This window comes from Hakea prostrata, chromosome 10 (genome assembly GCF_041222555.1).
Source record: "Hakea prostrata isolate BN-2017 chromosome 10, UWA_Hpros_2, whole genome shotgun sequence".
In the NCBI taxonomy this organism is placed as follows: Eukaryota; Viridiplantae; Streptophyta; class Magnoliopsida; order Proteales; family Proteaceae; genus Hakea; species Hakea prostrata.
In genome coordinates this window covers 6,945,273-6,967,300 of record NC_142609.1, presented here as the reverse complement: position 1 = coordinate 6,967,300, position 22,028 = coordinate 6,945,273, and the positions used below count along the sequence as shown (strand labels likewise).

The window sequence follows — 22,028 nt, the reverse complement described above, 5'->3', positions numbered from 1 at the left end:
ACTCCTCTTCTTAGATTTATTTGTGTTATCTCTATTAATTAGATTTATTTGCTTTGCCTTTACTAATATCAAATTCTATCTAATGTTTGATTGAATTTTTTTTTTTTTGAGTAGAAAATGGTCTATATATTAACGTGTGACCCACGCAAGGCATCAAGATTACAGAAATCGAGAAACCAAGGATCAACAAGAGGCCAAAGAGTCCGGCACGCTACGGACACAGCCTTACCAGCAAGGAAGTCAGCTACTGCATTACACTCACTTCTAACATGAAGAAAAGACACATTTTGAAGTCGAGAAGCTAAAGACATATTAGAATTTTAATGAACTAATAACAAAAGTGGTATGGGTTTGCTTGTATCAAAAGTGTACCGCATTAAATATCGTATTTAAATCATTTTTCTGTACCGATTTAATACCGAAACCGTATCAAACTGTTTTTACAACTACTGAAATTGTACTACTGTACCGTGTAAATTTGGTATGGTTCTGATTTTTTGTATTCAAAGTTGGTACCTACCGTTTTACCAAAAAATAAAAAACAATTTGGTATTTGTATTAAATAAACCGTACCGAGTCTCCTTGGTTCTTCTCCGTGACTCGCGATCATCAGCTTCTTCCCTTTCTCTCGATGGCGCTCAGGTTCTTCCCAACTCCCCTCTCTCTGTATCTGGATCAGGCTCTCAACCACAGTTGAAACCGAACATACTCTGAGGTTCTCCCCTCTCTCGATCTTCACGGTTGCCATTGAATTCCGTTTAACATTCCTTCTTGCCTGTAGTTTTTCTTATGTATATTTGTTACCCTCCCTTTCTCTGCTTTGAAATTTTTCAGTTGCGTCTGTTTCTAATAATCCAGCAGTGGGATTCTTCAACCGGATTAGGAATTTCAAATCAAGTTATTCAACGTAAAATCTCAGTGCTTCTGAAACTTAAGGTTTGAGTTTGGTTTTCTTCTCTTTGGCTTCTGTTGTTTGTTGATGTTGGTTGTTCATGCTAATTGTGCTTGGTTGAACTAAATTCAACTGGAAATCCCACCCGCCAGTCGAGTATTGGATTTTAGATTAAAAAGCGGAACCATTTTCTGCCCAATATTGGTGATACATCATTGGCAGCTGCAGAGGATCCTCTTTTTCCTGTGGTTTTTGTAAGTGCAGTTTCGCCATATGTGTTCTATCATTCTGTGTAAAAGAAAACACATTTTTTTGCTTTTGTAATAGACTGTTGTTATTCTGGCAACTGAAAATTCTACCTCAGTTTGAACTTCTTGCCATCCCAAAAATTTCCTGACTAGGTGTTGGAGAGTTATGCTGCTCAGATTTTTTTTATTAGGCGGATGGTTAAATAGACTTTGATTGCTGAGAATATCCTGTTAAATTATCTAATCGATCACTTATCAGGAAATCTAATTAACCAGGGAGTTCCTACAGGGTACTTTTATGTAGCATTGTGACTTATATATCTTGTTCTTCTAGCTATCAGCTTGTGGTTCTTCATCCATTCGTCCTCATGTTAGAATCTTGTCTACTTATTGGGAGAAAGAAAGCATAGGATAGATGCATATTGGAACTGCATAATTGCTATCTTCTAAGAATGAATTTGCTATAATTATAACTTGGCTGTTTGTTGTATTGTTTGGACTGGATAATAGATGGTTCTGTCTTGGATGGACCCTGTGAATGTTCTATAGTCTGCTCTTTGGATTGTTGAATCTTTCATGATTGGAATTTTTTCCCACTTTGATGCAATTTCTATAGGTTGCGGCTGCATTAATTTGGGGTCTGTTGATTCTAACGGCCAGCTTATTGTATCTCAATTCTCAACTAGATACAATTGGCCAAGGTTCTTATTCTTATTTACATCTTCTGGGGCTTTTCTCATTGTGTTTTGGAGCTGCTGATTAATCTCTGAAACTAACTCCTAGTTAATATGTCTTCCTTGTCTTCAAGTTGAGGTGATTCTAGATCTTCCATCCTTGTTGGTTTTGAATCCATCTTGCTGTCCTTCCTATGAGTTTAATTTTCACCACCCTCTCTTCTAACATTTCATTCTCTACTTATTTATGTTCTTCCTAATTCAAATTCTCCCTCTCTCTCTCTCTCTCTCTCTCTCTCTCTCTCTCTCTATGTTAAGCCTTTGTCTATAGATGATTCTTTCCTTTTTGGTTTATGTACCTAGTCATCTTCAATCTGAGCTAGGAACTTATGTTCTACCTCCACTTTCCGTTATGTTAAGATTTGTACTGCAATTAAGTAAGGTGCTGAATATCTGGCGCTTCTTCCCATTTGTTTACAAGTTACAAAATGTCTGCTTAGAAGGCTGCTTTTGTCAAAAAGATGTTTAACAATTAACTGCCTTCTTCAGCTAAACTTGCCATCAAAATTTGTTGTATGATTTACTCTGTTTAGAGCCAATCTTCAAGCATTTTGCCCCGTATGCAGCCACTGATCTGCAGCTTTGTAAGGGTTATTTTGGCAGATTCTAGGGCCTATGTTGCTGCCACATATGAAGGATATCTATTTAGTATTTTATCATATTTTCAGTTTTCATATTAGTTTTTAGGTGCTTGTCTATCAGCAACGAGATCTTCAAGTAAGTTTTTGATTTTTCAGAGTGGTGAAGCCACTCTGTAGCTTAGCTTTATATTCTTCTTGTACAAGCTTTTACTTCTATGAATGGATGTGAAAGGGGAACCAAGCCCATCATTTTGAACATTCAAACATTTGTTTCTCTCCATGAAGCATAGCCCTAGTGAATCAAGTGCAAACAAAATGTTCAAACCTGCTGCAGGTCTTGTGGCCAAATCAGACCACTTTTCCTTCTTTTCCCTTTCTTAACTTTCAGTTTCTTTCCAACATTTTTCTTGCTGCATGTGAGACTTCTATTGCCATTGTGATTGTTGTCATGGTGGGAGATCTCGCTCTCGAGTGAGATCTCGCCACTCCAAAATAGCGAGATCTCGGTCAAGATCTACCAAACTTTTGGCGTAATCTCGATGGCCCATCTCGGTGGGTTTTAGGGCCCGGTTGGGCTGAAATTTGGTATTTAGCCTATTTAAGGCCTTTTGAACACATTGGTGGCCTTAGATTTGTGAGAAAATAACCCTAAGTATGTTTTCTAAGTCGACCCTATGTGTAAAACCAAAATGTTGTGAAATGCAAGGTTAGACAACATGTAATGTAGAGATATCAAGTAATTCATGTTATCAACTATAAAGTATCAAATACATTACACATCAAACTATCAAAGAACTTAAATGTCTTCAAAATTTTACAACCATAAGAAGTTATAGACTTCTAATTAGTCATAAATCATAATTCATAAGTTCACAATCACAAGAGTATGTGAGTAATAAGATTACAAGACTACAAGACAACAAGAGTATCACTCAGCATTCTGCATCAATTAATTTTGAACGGTGGCCACATATGACTCCCAACTCAACTCATCACTGTAGTATGTCACATATCGGTTTAAATGTCATATTAAATTGGTTTTCATGAAAGTGTAGATCAAAGCTTGTGGATCAACATATATTTACACTAGACTCACACTAACATTGTAAAACATTCTATTTGAAAAAAATTCAAATTTGGGGGAAAATCTTACCTGTGTTGAAGATCTAGTTGAAATAAATTTGAATGATGATAGTTTGATGTTGTAGATGTCTTAAAGATGTTTAGAAGTTGATTCTCCAACAAATTCCGTCCAAAAATCAAATTTCTAGCAAGTTTTGATGGTTGCAGCGAGAGAGAGGCGAGATCTCGGCGAGATATGGCGAGATCTTGGCGAGATGTGGCGAGATCTCCTCTCTCCTCTCATCTCGCTATCTCAAAATAGCGAGATATCTCGCGAGATCTCCCACCATGATTGTTGTTTGAAGACTGAAGGTGCACCTGAATATTTCCTTTACCACTGCTATAAAGTCTTCTATATCAGGTCACTTGGCTATCAATTTTTGTTTAGGTATAGCATATTGTGGTTGTTTTTATCCTTCTATAGTCTTCTAATGGGTGGTGCTACACAAGTACCTCCACCCTTTAATAAGGACCTTTAACACCTACATTGACCAAAATATTGAGTCCAATGTTAATGTTGATCTGAAGTTATTTGGTTCTTCTTACTTATCTAGTATTCATCTCGCTTTTTGATATATGTCCATTTATGTTATTCTTCTTCTCAGTAACCCTTTTTCGAGGTGTATACTATCATCTTAATGAAGTATGGGGTCGAACTCCTCAAAATGAGATCGAGTTATTTAATCATAGATATTCATCATTACGAGAAGTATCAATTTAATATTTTACATAACAAGCCTAAGTATCCATACCAGATGCAAGTTAACATTGTTATAACTTCTTGTGTGCATAATCTCATAAGAACTTCTATGCCAGATGATTACCTCTTAATAGTCATTGATAAGCAAAAATAACTATAGCCTGTGAATAGTGAACCTATGCCTGATGCCTACATAGTGCCACTTTAGTAGAGTGGGAGAAAGAGCAAGGATTATGATGGCAATTATGAGGCAAATGTGGCTTGATTATGGGAGAAGGAAACGTTAACAATCATTAGATCATATGGCTTTACTACCAGGTTGAATGGTTTAAGAACTTCTGACTTGTGTTAGAGAGACACAATCAGTCTTTATTTATAATAATAGAAGAGTACAATAATAAAGAAAATTCCTGATGTGGGACTATTACAAATAATTCCTTACTGACAATAATACCCTTTATTTTCAGATTTTTGACGAGAATGTAGTACTTGCATGAGATATTGTGGCAGGGATGTAGAAGCCCAATGGGAACTGGAAGCAAATGCCTAAATGTTCTGGAAGCAGCGCCTAAGCAAGCTCACATCATCATGTGTACTCTTGGATTGATCTCTTGAAGTTTTAATGGGTGCAGTATCGGTAGGATAAACAATATTAGAACCATTGTCAGACACCACATGATGCACTAATTGATGAGCCCATTCTAGGTTGCCATGTTTAGCCTAGCAAGTATCCACTAAATTTCCAGCCACAAAAAGTACATTGACAGGAAGCACGATCTATATGCTGACCACCAAGGCCACCAGATGAATTGTCTTCCCTTGAATCACAACCACAACCACAACCACAACCACAACCATGGCCATGGCCAAGGAAGGTAGCGAAAGCTAGATTTCCTCACTTGGATGTAGCTGATGGAGTATAATCACTAGAGGAGACAATACACTGGAAACGAGAGAAGACTTCACTAAGAGTAGGCATGCTTCCTCCCACCAACAAATGTCCTTTTATTTGTTTGAGTTTAGGATCTAGGCAAACAAGAAACATATAGACAAAGTCAAAAAAACTCATCACACTGGATTTTAAGTCTCTCATTATCTATAGTTAGGGGCTGGAACGTATTTAACTCTTCCATCATTCCTTTAAAACAACAACAACAACAATAAGCCTTGTCCCAACTAAATGGGGTCGGCTACATGGATTCTTGCCCTCCAATCAGTTCTATTTGAGGCCATGCTAGATACAAGGCCTAAGCTATACATATCCTTTCTCACCACTTCTCCTAAGGTTATCTTAGGTCTACCCCTAGCTCTTCTAGTTCCTTTAATATGGATTATATCACTTCTCTGTACAGGGGCATTTATAGGTCTTCGTTGAACGTGGCCGTGCCACCTCAAACGACTTTCTCGAAGCTTATCACTTATAGGAGCAACTCCCAGACCAACTCTAATATGATCATTTCTTATCTTATCCATCCTAGTTTTGCCACTCATCCATCTTAGCATCCTCATTTCTACTACACTTAGTTTATCTATATGATTCTTTTTTAACAGCCAACACTCTGCACTGTACATCATAGCTGGTTGAACAACAGTCCTATAAAATTTTCCTTTAAGCTTTAATGGAATACGCTGATCACATAAGACCCCGGACGCGCCTTTCCACTTCATCCAACCTATTTTAATTCTTTGGGAAACCTCATCCTCTAAATCACCTCTTTTACTTATGATTGAACCTAAGTACCTAAAACAATCACTCTGAGGAATCTCTTTATCGTCAAGTATCACCACCTCATCATCTGCTCGATAATGACTAAAGTTACAAACTAGATATTCTGTCTTCGATCTACTAAGTTTAAAGCCTTTTGATTCTAAAGCTACTCTCCATGATTCTAATTTGGTATTAAACCCCACTTGGGTCTCATCAATCAACACAATATCATCTGCAAAAAGCATACACCAGGGGACCTCATCTTGAATGTCTTTGGTTAATTCATCCGTTGCCAGTGCAAATAGATATGGGCTTAAATCTTGCAAGGACTTCCCAGGTTAATAGATCTGGAAGTTCCTCATAGATGTTGTAGACATGACATATATATTTTTCTATGGGAATGTCTTTTCTTAAGTCATCCTAAATTCCCTTAGCAATAGATTGAAACATGACATTGGCCACAATACTAGGTTCACTATTCCACAACCAAATCATAATAATAACATTGTCCTTGGACCAACTATCATAATTCTTGTCCTGCGTAGAAGGTTGTATGCTTAATAAGGGACAATTTCCATTTGGCCAAAATATATACATGGTGATGTAAACCCAATTTTAGGGTTAGGGTTTCTTGGAAGAATTGCCTAAAATTTAGGGTTCGCTTAGAATCTTCCCACAAATACTCTCCAAAGGTTAAGGGGTTAATCTAAAGCACTATACAAAATTCGATCAAAACATGCATTTATGGAACCCGAACCTTAAACGAAACTTTGGGTGATAAAAAAAAGTCCCAAGTTTCAATTGAAACCGTTGAAAATTCGTCGAAACCTGGTTTAACCCCCTTGGACCAGCTGGTTCATGAGAAAAAAATTGCCAAATTTCTTAGGGAACATGGAAAATTTTGTGGAAACCTGAGAATTTTTTCCTGCAAGTTTCATAGTTTTCCCAAATTTTCGATCTTTTGTTTATTTTATGTTTCCCCAAATACCACAACAAGTATCCCCTCTATCAGGACTTCCCTATTCAAATTGCATATTCCCTCAGACTGGTTATCTTAGGCATGTTGATGACCAGACTTATAAAAGTGCAAGTTGTCGATTACCTTGACAACCATAGGCATAAAATGTCATGGGATGTCTATGTCGTTGGTTAGAGGAGAGGATGTTACAAGCACAGTACTAAGCTGAATGGATGGATCTACCGAGGCACTTCTTTTGGCACTGAGTTGTACTTTCCTTTTATTGTTGGTTAATTTGTATTTGATGTCTTGTACTTAAAAGTTATATATTGAATGTTATGTATTTAAGTAGTTTAGTTTATAGTGTACTTTTCAGACAACTCTACATTGATGTTACGTACATTGAATAACATATCTACATTGATTTTTTTACCAAATGCATGTGCTAATTTTTTCTTTATACTTTAAGTGGCTTAAATGCAGAGTCTCACCCTAAAATACTCCTTAAAACCTATCGAAACTTGATGTCGAAACTTGCACGAAAAAGTCCTAAGTTTCCGTGAAATTTCCCAATTTCCCACCTTGGTTTCCCATTTTCACCTGGTCGAAACTTGAGTTTCTCTTGAATTTTTTCTATGATCTAAGGTAACCAGGAATAATTATGGAAAGCGATATAGGTTGCTAGGGAAGTTTAGGATTTTACCATATTCCTATGGGTAGGATTTGAACAAGATTTGGTTTAACAAAACTAAATGGGTTGATAATTATTGGATAACCTTTGCGAGGGTTTGGGTACACTTTGAGATGGCTGAAAATTATTGGATAACCAATGGGATGGCCTGGATGAAGAAAGATAAGAAATGTATTGTTTTAACTTGGCTGTGGGAGGTTTAGGGAAGGATTAGGGTGTCATGGCCCCAGTTCTAAATATTTGTTGGGGTCAATTGTACAAGAATCCAACTGGGGCACATGACAGTTCCTTTCCATATCGACTTGTTAAAGAGCCACAAATAATCTATGTTGAATAAGCATAGCACAGGACCAAACTAACTAACCTGTTCAACATTAAACTCCTACTTTCATATACAGTTCACAGTCTTGATTTGCACAAATGTAAGCCTTTTATAGAAGTATGTAGTTACATATAAACTACCTGGAAAAAAATATACAAATTTCACATAATTCAGTTTAATACAACATCAATTACGAAAAAGTAGTTCCCATCCTCCTCTTCAACTATATTCTTGGGTAGCAGCATCCTTTGCCTTCCTATGCATTTGGGGACCTATCAACATAAATAATGATAAGCTTTGCGAGCTCAATAAGCGATATAGACAACCATGTAAGCCAACCAAATAAATCATACATCCATTACTTCACTAAAGTACCTTAGCATGAAATTACTTTCATTACTTCTTGATACCCACTTCAGACTTTTCTTTTTTTTCCTTTTTCTTTATTAACTCTAGACCTAAGCTCTACCTCTAGAAAAGAAACCCTTAGTCTAGACGACATAAGTGGCAGCAATCTCAGTCTTAGAGGTTCTCACTTGAAGATTCCCTTTTTAGTCTCTTGGCATAAGGCTAGATATCCTCTACAAGCAACTATATTGGTCTAGTCTATCTTTTCACTTTTCAGTCTCACTCTATGCTTCCCTATTTTATTTATGATTATACCAAGGTACCTAAAACATTCCCTCTGAGGAATCTCCTTATCATTAAGTTTCACTACTTCATCGTCTACCCGATTATGACTAAATTACAAGACTAGATATTCTGTCTTCTTTCTACTTAATTTAAAGCCTTTTGATTCCAAAGCTGCTCTCCATGATTCTAACTTGGTATTAATCCCCACTTGAGATTCATATATCAACACAATATCATCAGCAAAAAGCGTACACCAAGGGACTTCGTCTTGAATGTCTTTGGTTAATTCATTCATTACAAGTGCAAATAGATATGGGCTTAAAGTTGATCCTTGATGTAGCCTAACTATAATTAGGAATTCATTACTTTGTCCCCCCACTATTCTTGCACTTGTCACTGAATCATCATACATATCCTTAACTATGTCTACATATTTACTTGCAACACTTCTTTTCTTTAGTACTTGCCAAATTAATGCTTTAGGAACTCTATCATAAGCATTTTCTAAGGCAATAAATATCATATGAAGGTCTTTCCTACACGCTCTATACCTTTCCATAAGTCTCCTAATTAGGTAAATAGCTTTTGTTATAGATCTTCCGGGCATAAACCCAAATTGGTTCTCCATAATTGTGGTTAAGTGTCTCAAACAGGTTTCAATTATTCTCTCCCATAATTTCATAGTATGGCTCATCGGCTTAATGCCCCTATAGTTATTACAACTTTGAATATCACCTTTATTTTTGTAAATTGGAACCACAATGCTTCTCCTCCATTCATTTGGCATTTGCCTTGTGCTCATAATCTTATTAAAAAACTTAGTCAACCAAACTGGCCCACGGGTTCTAGGCTCTTCCATACTTCTATTGGGATTTCATCAGGACCTTGTGTCTTGCCTAGTTTCATCCTCCTTAGTGTTTATTTTACTTCGGACATCGAAATTATCCACATATATGTTTGAAAATTGGTGCCTTGGTGACTGGTGTAATTATCCAAATCACAAGTACTTGAAGCATGCTCGTCTAGTAAAATAGAGAAATAGATTTCCCATCTTTTCTTAATGTCCTCATCACATACTAGTACTTTACCATCTCCATTTTTAATACATCTAACGTGGTCAAGATCTTTACTCTTCGATCCCTTATTTTAGCTATCTTATAAATAGATTTCCCCTTCTTTCCTGCCCAACTTATTATATAACTCATCATACTTCTCCCTTGCATTTCCCGCAATTTTCTTAGCTTCATTTCTAACCAACCTATACCTTTGAAGATCCTCAACATCCTTAGTTATTTGCCATGTCTTAAAACTCGCTTTCTTATTCCTAATGGCAGCTTGAACCTCACTATCCCACCACCAAGTCTCTCTATAAGAATGGAGTGTTGATTCACCTAGAATATCTTTAGCCACTTTGTTGATACACATAGCCTTTTCATTCTACATCGCATTAGTGTCCCCCTCAAAATCCCACTTTCGCTGTTTGACTACATTAATGAAGGATTTCAAGCACTCTCCTTTCAAATTCCACCATCTTATCCTTGGATAGTTAACCTTGCACATTTTATTAGTTTCTGGGGTTAGACACATATCCAAGACCACAAGTCTATGTTGTGTAGTTAAGCTTTCCTCTGGTATCACCTTGCTATCCTTGCACAAAATTCTATCAGTCCTTCTAGTTAGGAAGCAATCTATTTGGCTTCTATGATGTCTACTTTTGAAGGTAATTAAATGTTTCTCTCTCTTTTTGAAGTAAGTATAGCCTTACAAGTGGAAGGAAAAAACTTGGATTCCAATAAGGAAACTAACTTTACTCAACTAGGAATTAGAAACCAACTCTACTAGGGTTTCCTTTGTAAGTTAGGATAGACAAATAAAGAACAGCAACATATAATAAAGAGCTTATCTTGAAATAAAAGACCTAATTATCTATAGAGTCCTACTCAAAAGAGAGACTTCTTATGACACTAGAACTCTAATTCAAACTGAGACTTCTAAATAGGATTGGACTCAGAAAATTAAAACAAACTTCTGAAAATAAGAATCAGCAGCTAATTAAGCTAGAGAATGACCAAATTGCCCGTTTTAGGGGTTTGGCCAGCCCTTTGTTTCTCCACCTGGGTGGAGCCTTGGGGCCCACACCAGGGTTTCAGTCAGGAAGGGCGCCTTTGTTCCCATCAATTCTCCCCTTTTTGAAAGCATCCATCCCCTGATGAATTTGCTGATCAAATGCTCCTAGTTTGATTCTCTGGAATGCTTTAGTGTGAACTCGTCCTCACATTTTGTGCCCCAAGACAGAACTCTGTCAAAGTTATAGGACGAGGGATGTAATCTTCAAGTCTGGGGACCTTCTCAAAGTATCTAGGGGGTATTTAGAGTTGATGTTCTCATACTCGAAGTCTGCCCTTATGACCCTGTAGTCTCCTTGTTCCACCATGCTTCTGCCGTGTACTTTGACTGGTGTTACTGATGGGTGTCGAATCCGCCAAAGATAATCCTTCTCTCAACTAAATTTGTAATAGCAGTGAGTAGGGTTGAATCCATATAGATTGGTGAAGATTTATTCCTTGATAAAAATTGGGGGGTTTTGAATCAATAAACTAAATAAAATAAACGGATGCAGTAGTTAACAAGAAATTCAGAATAATAAAAACTTTCAGTCAAGATTTAATTTCAGTATTGATTCTCTCAATTGATCATTGATTTAAAAACAAAAACTTTAATTTCGAGTAGATTGGTTATGGTCATTGAGGATCAGTCCTCTAACAACCAATCTTTCCCTACTTTATCGATAACCTTTGGAACCATCCTTTGAGTTATTCCTTAATTAATAAACATAACCTTCGGATCTGTCCTTTGAGTTATGTCTATTAATCGCATAAAAAAATGAAAGACCCAATCCCTAGTCAATAAACCCGGAAAAGCCTTGTTTATTTAAACTAGGACATACATTCTCATAGCAAACTCTCTAGGGCATTGATTACCCATTCAAGGATGTTATTTGTCACTTATATGAGAATAATAAATAATTATTCTAATTGACTAAGTATTGTATTAATCATCAAACAATAGGCCTCTTGTCTAAAGATTAATCCAATAACAATATAAACATGGAAAACGTATAAATACCTGAGAATTAAAGAAAACTAATTACCCGAAGTTTCACAATTGGCGAAAATCAAACTTTTATTAATCTTGATTGAAAGATGGAATTAGTTAGAAATGGAAAAGAAGAATAAAGAAATGAAAATAGAAAACATCGTGTCGTTTCTTCCTCAGAAACTATGGCTTCCTCTTGTTGTAGCTTGTGTTGATAAATCTCTAAAATGCCTTACTTCTTATAGAGGATTCCTGCCAATGCGGTAACCTTTCCAATTTTGTCATTTCCATTGTTCGCTTTAGCAATGCAATTCTTCCCAATTCAATTGTTTCCTTTCTTTCTCCTTGCCCATTTGATAGTTTCCATCTTCCTCCTAGCTAATGCAGTGGTTTTTAATTTAGTCACTTTCCAATTCAGCTTCTTCCTTAGATGTTCGATCGCAAGAGAGAACGAAATCTTTGTTTGTTGAATTAAGACATTTCACGAAAATCCTTCTGATTTGGACAAAATCAAATCTCTAGCTTTGGACATAATCAAATCCTCCATCTTAATTTGGGCTGGTTCTTTGATTTGATATAAAAATGTGGCGATATGGTTTTAAACTACTCTTTTTATGGATTCGATATCCAAATGCTATAATCTGTCCATATAATATAAATCCAAATAAAACAACCAATTAGTCTCATTAAAATACAAAGGATTTGATATAATATTAATACAATTAAGTGACCTATCAGTTACTGATTTGGCCATGACTTTGAAGTCCGTGGGGGCAGCTCTGTCAATAGTCATGCCCTTGCCATCAAGTACTTGGGTGTCCTCCTTGTCTTCTATTGTTTTACCCTTTTGGTCACCATCAAATATTTCGAGTATGGCTGTAGTCGGCATGAACAGCTGTTTCGTTTCTTTTTTCATCTCACTTAGACGTTGACGATGGTCCAAGTGTGCTACCTTATCAATGGGATCTTCTAGGGCTGCCTCTAGAGCTAGACAAAGGACTTATCCTTAAAGAACTAGTTGGTGGATTTGGGAGATTCTGTCTCCTCCTCTTGGAGGGCATTCTTTGGCTAGATGACCATTGATGTAGTATCTAGAGTAGCTGTCGTTGGTGTATCTTGTCCCTTTGTAGTCTGTCCTAGGAAGTTGTGAAAAAGTTGGAGAAGGATTGGTGGGTGGTGGATCCCTCCTATGGACAGTCTGTTGCTGTTGTGTAACCCTTGATAATAATCATGAAAATAATATTGCCTGACAAGCTCTTCTAGAGTGGGTGCTGGGTGGTGAGTGATTAAGGGGCCTTTCATTATCTTCAAACAGTGGGTTCTCAAACCTGACTCTGCTGATGTGATTATCCCCTGTTTCTTTCTCCTTTCTACCACCAGTCCTGGTTTCTTCCTTCAGATTTTGCGAACTTCTGGTGGAGAGTGTAGGGTTGTTTGTATCGCCTAGCTTGATGTTCCTGTGGGTAAAATAGATGGCTTAAAGCTTCTGACATCTCTTCTCAAGTGTTAGGCTCATTACCTTCATACCTCATTCATCTCCTTTTGTGGTTCTATTATTCTCAGGTATATCTCACCTCCCACCAGCTGATTATGTGCTAACCCCATCTTGGGATACTCTGATAAGTAGTTCCCATCAAAGCACTTGTCTAGATCATACAACCACTCATAGAAAGCCTAAAGGTCATGGATGGCATCATATGTTCCTAGCTCATTAATCTTTGGAGGCCATCATAGTCTCTTATTGGTTCCTACATGTTTTTGGCTACTATTGCTTCATCTATCTTTGGTTGTTAATGGTCCGTCTAGCTCTGAGGTGTTGGTACTTGGACTTGCTGGTTCTATACTCTGATACCAAGTGAACGTTTGGATTTCTTGGAAGAATTGCCTAAAATTTAGAGTTCGCCCAAAATCTTCCAACAAATAATCACCAAAGGTCAATGGGTTAACCTAACTTGACAAGGAATAATTATGGAAAGGGATATGGGATGCCGGGGAAGGTTAGGATTTTACCAAATTTCCATGGGTAGGTTCTGAACAAGATTTGGTTTGACAAAACTATATGGGTTGATAAGGGGAAAGTTCGGGTTTTAATCAGCTCCTATAGGAGGGTTATTTTTTTTCCCGCTAAAACAGTCATTTTATAACGAAAAGAAGAAAAAGAAAAGAAATACAGCAATTAGTACTTACCTTGCTCACCCGCAACAACAATTGCCCCCAATACACCCTTCCGCATTGGTTCCTACTCATCATTGACAACAACTAAACCATCAGAAACGATATGTAGGACGTCTAGATGCATCCAAATCAAGATCTTTAAGAAAAGCTTCATAGCAATAGTTACATAGCAGCACTATCTTCTCCCAATGGGAGGCTCTGATGCACTGTAGATACTTTCTCTAAAGCTGCATCTACCTTCTTGAATTCCTCTGCCATGGAACCCTTTTTACTTGTTACTTCTTTCTTCACTGCATGAGCCTTCTTCAGACGACCAGGTTTCCGACGAGGAGAACCTTCAACCCGCACTGATTTAGACGAAGACGAAGGTGGAAGAACTACTTTCAATTGCAAAGTTTCATCATTGGCCGAACTCTCCAACCTGGCCGAATTCTGATGGGCCACACAACAGTCCAAATCATCCTCCCTAGTTCCTTCAATGACCGAACTTCTAATAATATTTGCAACTTCAGGTCCCACCAAGGAACACCCCAAAGAAGGGTTTCCAATTTGCTTAGAACTCTTACCTGCAACAAGCACTTTTTGAAATTCAAATGGACTGGCCGAACCACTTTCGAGCTTATCTGTAGGTCCCACTAGTGAACTCCCCAAAGGAAGTTTACCAATTGAATTAAAACACTTTGCCACATCTAAGGAATTTTGAATTTCAAAACTAGAGTCCACGGCCAAAGAAGCTGCTTCAAAATTATTCAAATTCTGTTGGGCCCCGCATGACCCCACTTGAAGCTCCAAATTAGAGTTCACGTCCAATGCAGCTTCTTCCTATCTAATCAAATTTTGTTGTGTAGAAAAGTCTTCCACATAAACCGAATTCTGTTCCGTAGAAGAGTCTTCCACTCTAACCGAATTTAGTAGGGCCCCACAAGGCCTCTCATTAAGCTTTTCAAACCGTTCAAAAGAGCCAATATCCTTATTGGCCGAATTAGGTGGAAGTTGGTTAGCCGTGGGACCAACAGAGGTAATCACGTTTTTTTGAAAGATTACCAACCAACATCGAACTCTTGCCCTTATCTAAAATTTTTTGAAGTTGAAAAGGATCACTTTTTAGAGAGAGAGAAAGATCAAGAGAAGAGTTCTCGCTAGACACGATCACCACATCAGAGGGAACCAACCTTGTTGATTTGAAATTTGAATTGAAATTTGAAATTGAATTTACCGCACCCTCATTGGATGAAATAGAGTCCTCCAAACCCGCCACCTCTAAAGCCACACGAATCTGATGTTGGAGTGAACTTGGAGTCTGCACTCTCACACCGTCAGTAGGAATCCCATCCACAATAGGATTATCAGCTAGGAGGTTTTCTGCAGGAACGATAGAGGGCTGAACCTGCAAACCATCCACAGAATCGTTTGAAGCAAACCTACAATGAAGACCCAAGTGGCCTTCTCGATTACACCATGAGCACCGCAGAATATCATCCTCAAAAATTACCTTCTGAAGAAAACTAAAAACTCGAAGAGTTCCTGGTTCAAGGCGCTCAATCTAAACCTCATTCACTCGAACATCATCGACCTCCAATTCAACCAAAATTCGAGCATAATGACCAATAGAACCAAGACGAGTTCGTCTATCAAGAGAAACAGGTCTCCCGACAAATTTTGCTATAGAAAGAAGCACTTTCTCATGCCAATACTCAAGAGGTAAATCAGGGAAACGAACCCACACCAACTTACCCGCTGGTTGAGGAAAGTGGATATTAAAATCAGGCCTCCATCGCTGAAAACGGATGTATTGCTTTTCAACATTCCAAAAACCTCTGCGCCACACCTCAGACATATTTGCCTCACTATGAAACTGAAAGATGATAAACCCTTTCCCCAATGAATGTAAGATCACCCCTTGAGACAATTTCCAAGCACCCCTAGCTAGCTCTCGCAATTCATCCATGGTTGTGATGCGAAAATTAGCTCGCCCAATCATCGAAAAATGGAACTGATTTTGTTGCATCTCGTATTCCTGTTGCGGGATTACAATCCTGCGAAACTTACCCGCTTGGTAGTTCGATCGCGGAATTCCTTTGTTTCCGTATTTCCGGAATATGAGTGTGTGACTTGTTATAATTGATCCTATTGATAGTATAGATTCGACAATAGAAGTATATTGATTGTTCCCCAATAACCGAATACCTTTGTCTGTAAATACTGCATATTTGATTCCATCCATAAATCCATTTTCTTCCCTATGAGTTCCAGTATCGATAAGAATTCCTCCATTTGAAATGAGGTTTGAATCAAAGGCCGGGTATTTCTTGGGTTTTCAAATGATACATAGTGCGATACAATCAAAACAAGGCGTATAATAAGAATAGTAAGAAAAGAATAAAGACCTCATGCATTGGAACCCATGTAGAATGGAATTTGTCCAATAACAGTATACGTCTTTGAGTATCTACATCAATTCACACATTAGAATTTTATTCAATTAGGAGCATAAAGGTATTAATTATATAAAAAAAGATAAGCTATGGGAGGGTTTGGGTACACACACTTTGAGATGGCCAAAAATTACCGGATAAGCTATGGGATGGTTTGGATGGAGAAAGATGAGAAATATACATTGTTTAACTTGGGTGTGGGAGGTTTTGGGAAAGATTTAGGGTTTTAACAAAAAGAGGATGGGATGAATTCAGGTCTATATGGGTTTGATATAAGTATGCAGCTAGTTGAGCTTCATGTACATGGCATTCGTGCTACAGGGGCAGTGGATGTACTGCAGCTTGGGCAGTTTTTTTTCCCCTTCTCTCCACCCCCCGCCAGGGGGGGGGTTGCAGTGGAGTTGTTGACTCACTCAGTCACTTGAGGCAGCTCTTCATCCATCCTGATTGGAGTTATTGAAACTTATGCTAGAATATTTAGGATTGTAGGGTCTTCACATGACCAACTGAACTTATTTGGCCCACCCCATTTTTTACATGAACAGTGTTACATGAACTTTAACTTCCTTGAACTACATCAGCTCTCACTAGCCTGGAAAAAAAACTCAAGCTTGAGTTTCGTAGAGATGGAGTAGCAACATGTGAATAGAAGTTCTGTCCAATCCCAAACAAATCTCTTGTGATGTATGGACTTTACAAACAATTTTTTCTACCTGAGGAGCTTCTTTTTCAAGGTATTATGGTTGAATGATGAATCAATGCATATTACATTGCAATCATCTTCAAGAGTTAAGAGTTTACCTGTATTCTCTACCGTAATGTTTTATTGGCTTCTTCTTCCTCCACTTCCCTTGTGGTAGTAAATATTTTAAATTCCTCATCCTTTAATCCTTGGTTTTTTTTTTTTTTATAGAACCAAACATAAGGCATAGTGTCCTCCGTCACTACTGCCATATCATTATTGGGAGGTTGTTCCTGAACCTCCTACTGCATTAAAGAATTTTGTATTTAGATTGGCGTCAATGGCATGCTGTGAAAGCTTTCCTTGGGCTTTATGACAACATAATGAAGTCCCATATTTGGCTTCAATCTTGTTCTCTATGGCAGTCACGTGATACTAAATGATGATGTCCTGGTTTGGCCTTGCTGACAAGATCCGAACCCTTTCTAGGTTAGATCATAGGGGAGAGCAAACAGTAAGTAAAGCAAGGGTATTTATTAGGAGAATTTTGAGAAGAAGACTGGATAAATTAATCTTTTCTTGGATAGCCTAAAAGGAAAACTCCTTAGCTCAGACTCATACACTAATACCAAAAGGAATAAAATCCTAAACTAAAAGGGAACCATGTCCGACCTGTCTGTGTTAGTGTCCTAATCTGACAATGAAACTGACTAAGACAACTTTGAATATGGCTGGACTTATAAAGTGATCCATTAGCTACTTACAATAAAGAACATAAAATAAGATGAAAATTTGAAAACAATCTGCCAAGGAGATGCTCCATGTTCTGAACTGTTAACTGGCTTTATTAGATAGGATTCCAGGTTCACAAGTTAATTGAACTAATCGACCCAACTCAAACCAACTCTGCATTATTTACATTATTAAGGTCTTTCACAACTGACAAGGAAACTGGCCCAGTGGACTGGAATGAGACTTCTGCTTTAAATATTGGTTCAACTAACGAACTGAATTTTATTTTTTATTTTTTTTCCTCTCTCTCCTTCTCCGGCAGATATTGCTTTTGGAACTTCTTGACCAAATCTAAGATCGGAATTGATCGATCTCTTCCTCTGCAGATATGCATCAGTTACTTTTGCCATCTTGACAACTTGCGATAGAATATTGTCTTTAGGATCTGGCCTGAACCAAACTGAACTTAGTACAGACCTGGTTCTTCCCTTGAATATCACCAATGGGCCCACAGAACTGTTCATATGAGCAATACCATGTAAACTTTCATAAACATTAACTTCCCTGACTTCCTTGAACTGCATTAGCATCTGTTTAAATTGGAAGTTATTCTAGGACATAACAAAATAGTACTTGATGCCATATAGGACCCAAATCTTGATATTTGGGCATGTAGAATAAGCCCGTCATAATATAAAACTAAAGGAATACTAAAACCCCTTGGTGGGTAGGCCCATATTACCCACTAGGCATATATTTATCCATCCTCGGTCATAACAAGGGCTGGTTGAGTTCATTTTTGTTCTCATTTATTTGAATTGCATTAGTATTATATCACTTGCCATGGTCTTGATGGGACATTTTTATTTGAAGATATAAAGAAATGGTAAATGGCTCCTCCCTACTGTGGGGTTAGTTGTATGATCAATCTGAATGTAATAGGTAACCGTAATGGTTCAAATACATTGAGTTTGCCAGCTCTTGTCAATTCTGCAAACACAAGCTAGGTGCCCTTTCATGTTATTGTAATTTGTTGATTTGTTGGAACAGAACTAGGCTTGCAGCATTTGCATTTTTCTTCAATTGTTAAATGATCTATATTTTTTTCCGTGAGAAATGCTTATGATATACTATCGATGTAGGTTGGTAAAAACAAGAAACCTGAAGCACTGAAATTTTTTTGTTATCAAGCAAGGAGTAAAAGAAGACACCTTTGCTTTGCGGCACAAAACACATAAAGAATATGAAACAAGCAGAAGTTGATAGGTGCCAGATCAATGAATGGTACCCAAAATTCAAATCTGTCTCCATCAAAACCTTATTTCATGAGCTTCCAGAGTCCTTTATATGTTACCTTCTCGAGGAATCTGGACCTTTCATCCTTCCTCAGTCTGTCTCTGGTGATGATGCCCTGCCGCGGAGAATCCACAATCCAGAAGAAGAGGAGGATTATGAAGTCTCAGAAGAGTCTGGAGATGAATCAGAAAGATCCCCACCTGCACCTTGCTTTCCAGAACTTGAGTTGAAGATCAAGGAATCCATCAAGACCCTTCGTGGAGCTGTCTTCCCTAAGCTGAATTGGAGTGCGCCAAAGGATGCTGCTTGGATTACCACATCAGGGACACTCTGTTGTACTTCATTCAGTGAGATTGCACTTGTTTTACGATCTTCTGAATCTTTGTTTCATGATCTTTGCCACGCTTATGATTCATGCTCTGATAAGACATCTTCAAGACCCATAACGTTCTTTCTTGCACTACGTAAGTGGTATCCATCTCTCCTCCCTGAGATGGAATTCCGTTGCTTTGTTCGGGATCGACGACTTATTGGTATTTCCCAGCGGGAGGTTACAGTTTTCTATCCTGTCCTTAAAGAGAAGAAAGATGAGGTTGAACTCCTGATCTCTGAATTTTTTAGCAATTATGTGCTGCCAAGATTTGAATCAGAGAATTACACATTTGATGTTTATGTGACGAGGGATCAGAGGGTTAAGCTTATGGATTTTAATCCTTGGGCAGAATTCACTTTGCCGTTGCTATTCAGTTGGGAGGAATTGGAGCACAGCTTTAGGCAAGAGGGGGATTATATTGAATTTAGGATTATAGAGAGCAGATGTGCTGTTCGTCCAGGGCTAAAGACAGCAGTCCCGTATGATTACTTGGATACAAGCCCAGGGAGTGGATGGGATCAGTTCTTGAGGAATGCAGATGAGGAAGCACGCTGTCAAGCTCAAGCTGAAGTTTAGGAGATTTGTCTGCTTCAAGTTTTCAACCTGCGACATCGGTTCACTTCATGGTTCTTCCATGTCCTCTGTGTGAGCCTCCTGCCACCTCCAAAAACCAAGTAAAGCTTTAGGCAAAGTATATGGGTATGCAGGATGTGTTTATTAGTATTTAGATGGTCACTCTTTGCACATCTCCCATAGCCAAATAAAGCTTTAGGCAAAAAAAGTTATTTAATATCATACTAGCAGAGAAGTCCTCCTTCAGGCTGTGGGGTGGTATTGCTATCAATAAACTATGCTATTTCCCATTTCAAAATACCCTAGTCTATACATAATAAAGTGAGGGCAAGGGGTGCAAGGTTATTTTGTTGTGGTGTAAAAAAAAAGTCAACCATTTACTAAATGTTGTGGTAGAGGTTGTGTAATGACAAAAGCAAAGGGGAATTGGTTTGAACCATCCGTGGATGCAAAACAAAGCTTTGTCATATAAAGTGGCTTGAAGGGTGATCTTGCAACCAAAGGTAAAGTGGGCTAAATTTTTTAAGAACATGCTTTCCCAAATCCTCATTTCTTGGGACAAAGATAGGGAACAGCCCATCATGGGCTTAGAGGGGCATCATTGAAGAGAGGGAGGTGTTTTTCTAGAAAAAAAAAAGAAAAAAAAGGATTGATCTGGAAGATAGGTATTGGGGATCAAATTGATGTTTGGAATGACTACTAGGTACCCAGATTGAGAAAGGTCTACTCCCAAAAATCAAGATAATTGTGGGATCTCTTAGGTGGCTAATTTTATATATCATGACACGAGCAAGGTTAAAGTATCGGTATCGAGTATCGTATCGGTCAAGTGATTTTAAGAGACGTATCATCCTGTATCGAGTATTTATAGCTTTTGTTAATGTATTTTAGTGTAATTCAATAAAGAGACATATCGAGATGTATTGTATCGGTTGGGTCAAATACGGATACTTATCGGCTAGTATCGTATGCTATTGTGAGATACTTTAAACCTTGGGCACGAGAACATGGAACAGTAGTGAAATGTTTAGATGGTTTACTCGCATAGAAGCAAAGGCCATACTAAGCATTCAATTTGTATTGTTCACATTAACAGATGTTATGGTGTGGGGAGGGAGTAAAGCAAGGAAGTTTCTAGTCAAGGAGGCTTACAAAACTAAGATGCAACAACAGAAAGAGTCAGAAGAAAAAGAAAACCCCTGATCATCAAAAACCCATAGTTGGCAAGAGAGGGAAAAAGAGCTTTGGAAAGAAAGTGTGGAATTGTAATACACTTCCAAAAGTTGAGAATTTTCTGTGGAGGGTGTGTAATGAGTCTCTTGTTGCTGGAATGAGTCTTAACATTAGAGGGGTAAAGATAGAAGCTATATGTGGGGAATGCGGCCAGCAAAAGGAACCAACTACCCATGTATTGCTTCATTGCCCATTTGCAAAGAAAGTTTGGTTCGGTAGTGTAGAAGACAAGACCCAATCCACCGAATCGGATGATTAAACAAATCACCCAAATGAACAAAATAAACCAAGTATCTTGTGCAAATAAGTTGAAAGACAATCACAAAGCAAATAAACAACAAACCACCACAAGAATGAAAAAGAAATGCAAACAACACACAAGAATTTTCCGTGGTTCACTAATCCGAAATAATCGAGATTAGCTACATCCACGGGAGGGATTTCACTATTTTAATCTTCAAAATAGTACAAGATTTGAGTGTGATACAATGTTACCTCAACCGGTCACATAATCTCTCAAACCTCCTTAGAATACCCTTCCACCTTAAGCTCTTGAAGAAAACCCTTCAATCCAAGCTCAAGCTTCAATGGAGTTGCAATGGAGAAGAACACAAGAGAGAAGAAACAATTTTCTTGCAAAACCACAAGAAGAAGAAGACTCTCCAGACTCAATCTCGTTTTTGGACAAAACCCACTTTAGAAGTCACTAGAAGCTCACTTTTTCTCACTCTATTTACCTCTCCCAAGGCCCTCTTAATGATACCAAACACCTACCCATGTTAAACACTAAGTGGGACCCACCAAATTCAAATTTGAATTCAAACAAAAGATAAAGTGATTTTTA

At 37.9% G+C, this 22,028-nt stretch overlaps 1 protein-coding gene across 7 annotated transcripts; it reads left to right on the top strand.

The window, feature by feature from the left end:
* Positions 1-599: 599 nt before the first annotated feature.
* Positions 600-21,254, top strand: LOC149001775 (uncharacterized). Of its 7 annotated transcripts, XM_089136653.1 has the most exons (4): positions 600-715; positions 835-936; positions 1,045-1,146; positions 18,852-21,254. In XM_089136653.1, exon 4 carries the CDS (start codon positions 18,953-18,955, stop codon positions 19,952-19,954), a length of 1,002 nt encoding a protein of 333 aa, XP_088992779.1. In that variant the 5' UTR covers positions 600-715; positions 835-936; positions 1,045-1,146; positions 18,852-18,952; the 3' UTR covers positions 19,955-21,254. The 7 variants fall into 7 exon arrangements, with proteins under 7 accessions (XP_088992779.1, XP_088992780.1, XP_088992781.1 ...); XM_089136654.1 differs by lacking the exon at positions 1,045-1,146 and having other exon boundaries at positions 835-907; XM_089136655.1 differs by lacking the exon at positions 1,045-1,146 and having other exon boundaries at positions 18,901-21,254.
* Positions 21,255-22,028: the final 774 nt, after the last annotated feature.

What these genes read in the sequence shown, in the direction of transcription:
- LOC149001775 (XM_089136657.1), top strand. Translation starts at nt 18,953, where the DNA reads ATGAAACAAGCAGAAGTTGATAGGTGCCAGATCAATGAATGGTACCCA.